Below are 3,693 nucleotides of genomic sequence, written 5' to 3'. Positions count from 1 at the left end.
GACAGTGGGGGGGCACCTAATAGATGCTTCGTGTCCTTTGCCGACCATAACTCATGAAGAGCCGCATCCTCCTGATCTACCCCGCAGATCCTGATCTACCACCCGGCCTTCATCAAGTACGTCTTCGACAGCTGGCTGCAGGGCCACGGGCGCTACCCGTCCACCGGCATCCTCTCGGTCATCTTCTCCATGCACGTCTGTGATGAGGTAGGCCACCCTGCCCCGTGCCCAGGGGCCTGCCCGGAGGAGGAGGCGCGCCACTCCGCGTTCCTGAGAGAGCGGGGGAGAGGGTGGGCAAGAGGGCCTAGCCGTGTCTTCCAGAAGCCCAGATTCCTACATTGGGGCTTGTGATGCTGTCTCACAGGGGTGTTAGGGAGTGACAGTGCTCTATGAGAAAGTTCTCAGGAGCACAAGTTCTGGCACATTCTGTGTGAGCATCTGTGGCAGAACCAGGACCCTCGGATGTAGCAGGGAAATAAAGGATCGGATTCCATCAGGGAGAGTGGTGTCATGCCATGGTCTCCACCTCAGTTTTTCATTTAGAGTCGTCTGGGGAGCTAAATTCCAGCACCCGGGCCACATCCTGGCCCAATTTTACCGTAATTCCTGGGGTGAGGTCAGGGCACGCAGGGGTTCCACCGTCCACCGAGGCTGAGAACCAGCAGCTTTGGAGCGTGCGTTTCCCACACAGCCTTGCCTTGCCGTCCACGGGGTTGATGATCTGAGGCTCGCGGCCACCCCGGGCACAGGAGCAGGAGGGAGGGCCACACCGCCTCCTCCACCTCCCCAGCCTCCTCCCTGGTCTGGCTTCACGCAGGGCATTCTGATGTCCCTTCGTGTCACATGCATCCTAGCCCCAACCCCACCCCTCTGGGCTTGAGGTTGGAAATCCCAGGAAGGGCCAAGGGGGTTGCATGGTAGGTCCGCACTCTTGGCCTCGGCTGTTTTCCCACAAGCCACTAGTGGCTGCAGCTGGAAATATGGGTTTCCTTCCCATGTCCCCACCCTCCACCTCCAGCGCACTGGTCACAGACCCCTTGAGGTTCTGCCTCAGAAATGTGACTCTCATCTCCTCCCTCCTATCTGACACTAATGTCCCTGCTCTGTGTGGACTCGTGTCCATGCTGGCATATACTGAAAAAGCTGCATTTGCCACGGAGCTGTCCCCCTGCCCCCACTGTCTCCAGCCCTCAAGTATGAAAATGTCCTTTAGCCCAGATAGCATGCCCTCTCTCTGGAAGTCCTTCCACATGGTCTCTTCCTGGTCATCTTCTACTCATTTTACAAGACCCACCTCAAATGTCACCTCAGAGGAGCTTCCTCTGGCCTCTTGGGTCACTGTCCCCTCCTCTGTGCTGTGGGAGCCCTGAATCCAGCCGGTCCCTCCATGGACTGCTCAGTTGATGATCACCATCAGTTATAAGCTCTGAGGGCTGAGACCTGAGTTGGTCCCCACTTTCCCAAGCACCCACCCGGAGGCCCCTGTGAAAGGTGTGCCTGGACTTTGATATGTCCCGCACTGTGCTCGGCACACAGTAAGTGCCCTATCAGTGTTGCCACCTGTGTGGAAGGCCCCCCACCCACTCGACAGTGAGGGCCCCTGGACCAGGTGATACTGGCCTCAGCAGAAAAGGATCAGCACCTCCCACCTGCCCTGTTGTGATTCCGATTCTTGGTCCCATTTTCCAGATGAGGAAAGTGAGGCTCAGAAAGGTGATGTGACACACCCAGGGTCCACCATGTAAGTGGCAGAGCTGGGATTTGGGGCTCTTTGCCTGGCCCTAGAGCCCTGCCCTGCATTCAGCTCCATTCTACTTCCTCCTTCCGTGGCTCCTCAAGCCTTGGAGAAGAGGTTGCACCTGCCCCAGTGGTGAGACCCAGCCCTTCAGGGAACCCATGTGCAGGTGCCTTCTCGGGCACTTTCTGGCACTGGATCTCCATGCTTTTGCTTTCCCAAGCCCTCAAGAGTTCCAGGAACCTAGCGCAGGGTTGATCTGAATCCTTGGCAATGGTGTTGACTGTCGGGTTGGATTCTGGGAATGTCTACAGGTTCCCTTTCTCAGAGATGCCCCCCACCGCCTGCTGTCTGGTTCTGACCTTGGCTTTCCCCTGCAGGTGGACCTGTATGGTTTTGGGGCAGACAGCAAAGGGAATTGGCACCACTACTGGGAGAACAACCCATCAGCAGGGGCTTTTCGCAAGACGGGGGTGCATGATGCGGACTTCGAGTCCAACGTGACGGCCACCTTGGCTTCCATCAACAAAATCCGGATCTTCACAGGGAGATGATGCTGTGAAGAGTCGAGGATGGACGCACCGGATGGCGCCTCTCCATTTCCAGCTCCAACATCTCGCCGGGGTCGTCCGTTCTGAGAGCCTTGAGGTCCAGCCTTGGGGCTGTGCCCAGGTGCCACACACAGCCTCTCGCGCCCATCCTCCAGCAGCATCTACGCAGCAAGGTCATGGGACTCTGCTGGGCTGCAGAGCGGGTTTCAGAACCTGCCTCGGTTGGAGAGAACTTTCCTCCACTGCTGTCCCAAGCTGGGGAGATGCTGGGAAAGGTCCAGTCTCCAAACACGAAACAGTCTGGCCTCTGTGGCAGGGGTGGGGGTACAAACACTAAAGACTCCCATATTCTGAAAGTCAGGACAATTTCCTGGGGGAGATGGGCAGAGAGACGTGCCACACAAGGGCTGCAGGTTTGACTCTTAACCTCCGATTCTCACTGGGATGTTTCCGAGTGACAGTTACCTCCAGGATAGAGTCACATTGGGCTGCATTGGCACTCAGGGCGAGATGCTGTCCTTTGCACAAAGCCTGGCCTCTCGCTTGGTGTGACAACCCCATCATTCCTTTCTTCCCAAAGCTCATTTATGATAGGCTGCCCACCCCAAAGATCTTCATAGAAACATGGCAACGTGTTTCTGACTCCCGAAGATCCTTCTTTCCAAGTCGATGTTCCCTGGAGTGATCAATCTCTGTGGTTATGATTATGGCTGAGTGCAGATCTGATTAATTCCACGTGCCTTTGGGGAAGAAATGCATGTGTTGGCTGAAATGAGGCAAAAGCCCCAACTCGGGAAAGCCGGTCCCCACCAGCAGCCCCCGCTCCTCTGTAGCTGAGAACATCTTTTCTAGAGTCCTGAGCCAGGGCCTGATTTGGAACAATGCTCAGGTGATACTCAAGGCCACCCAGAGGCACATCAGCCATGGAACGTCCACTGACACTTCCACAGACTGTTGGATTTGGTGCCCATAACCCTCCAAGACCACACAAGGGACCTCCAGCAGCCAGCACTTTCCCCAAGGACCCAAGTCTCTGCTGGCCACCTTTGTGGCATCCTGGGGGTTGGGGTAGGGGCATCCAAGGAACAACGGTGACTGGCACATACCTCATCTTCTCACTCCCCATCTACTCTCTTTTTCCCTCTTTAGTCTTCCTGATTATTTATTGATTTTTTAAAAATTCAACCAACATTGTGTGCACTCTGGGGCTCTGTTGCTGGTCCTGGTGTTTTCATCAAGCTTGCTCTTGCTTCACCAGTAGCTGGGGAACGCGGAGCTTAAAGAATGGTCGTAGGGTTCCTCGGCCATGGGGTGTTGGGGGTGTCTAGGGTGTGTGGGCTTGCTGGTGGGCGATCCCGTGATGGCAGGTTGGAGGGTTTGTGAAATGCCCTGTGCTGCCTCGCTTCC

The 3,693-nt window shown here is 56.2% G+C and overlaps 1 protein-coding gene across 1 annotated transcript in view; it reads left to right on the top strand.

The window, feature by feature from the left end:
- Window positions 1-3,493, top strand: part of ST3GAL1 (ST3 beta-galactoside alpha-2,3-sialyltransferase 1) — a gene marked incomplete at its 5' end in the record, with an annotated part of 9,477 nt that extends 5,984 nt beyond the window's left edge. The window contains one exon of the mRNA XM_008585415.1: window positions 2,116-3,493. Coding sequence (XP_008583637.1) covers window positions 2,116-2,289 — 174 coding nt within the window. The remainder of the gene's footprint in view (window positions 1-2,115) is intronic.
- Window positions 3,494-3,693: the final 200 nt, after the last annotated feature.

The sequence above is a fragment of the Galeopterus variegatus genome, unplaced genomic scaffold (assembly GCF_000696425.1).
Source record: "Galeopterus variegatus unplaced genomic scaffold, G_variegatus-3.0.2 Scaffold3564, whole genome shotgun sequence".
In the NCBI taxonomy this organism is placed as follows: Eukaryota; Metazoa; Chordata; class Mammalia; order Dermoptera; family Cynocephalidae; genus Galeopterus; species Galeopterus variegatus.
The sequence above is the reverse complement of the archived record's forward strand: the minus strand, read 5'-3'. Positions and strand labels throughout refer to the sequence as shown.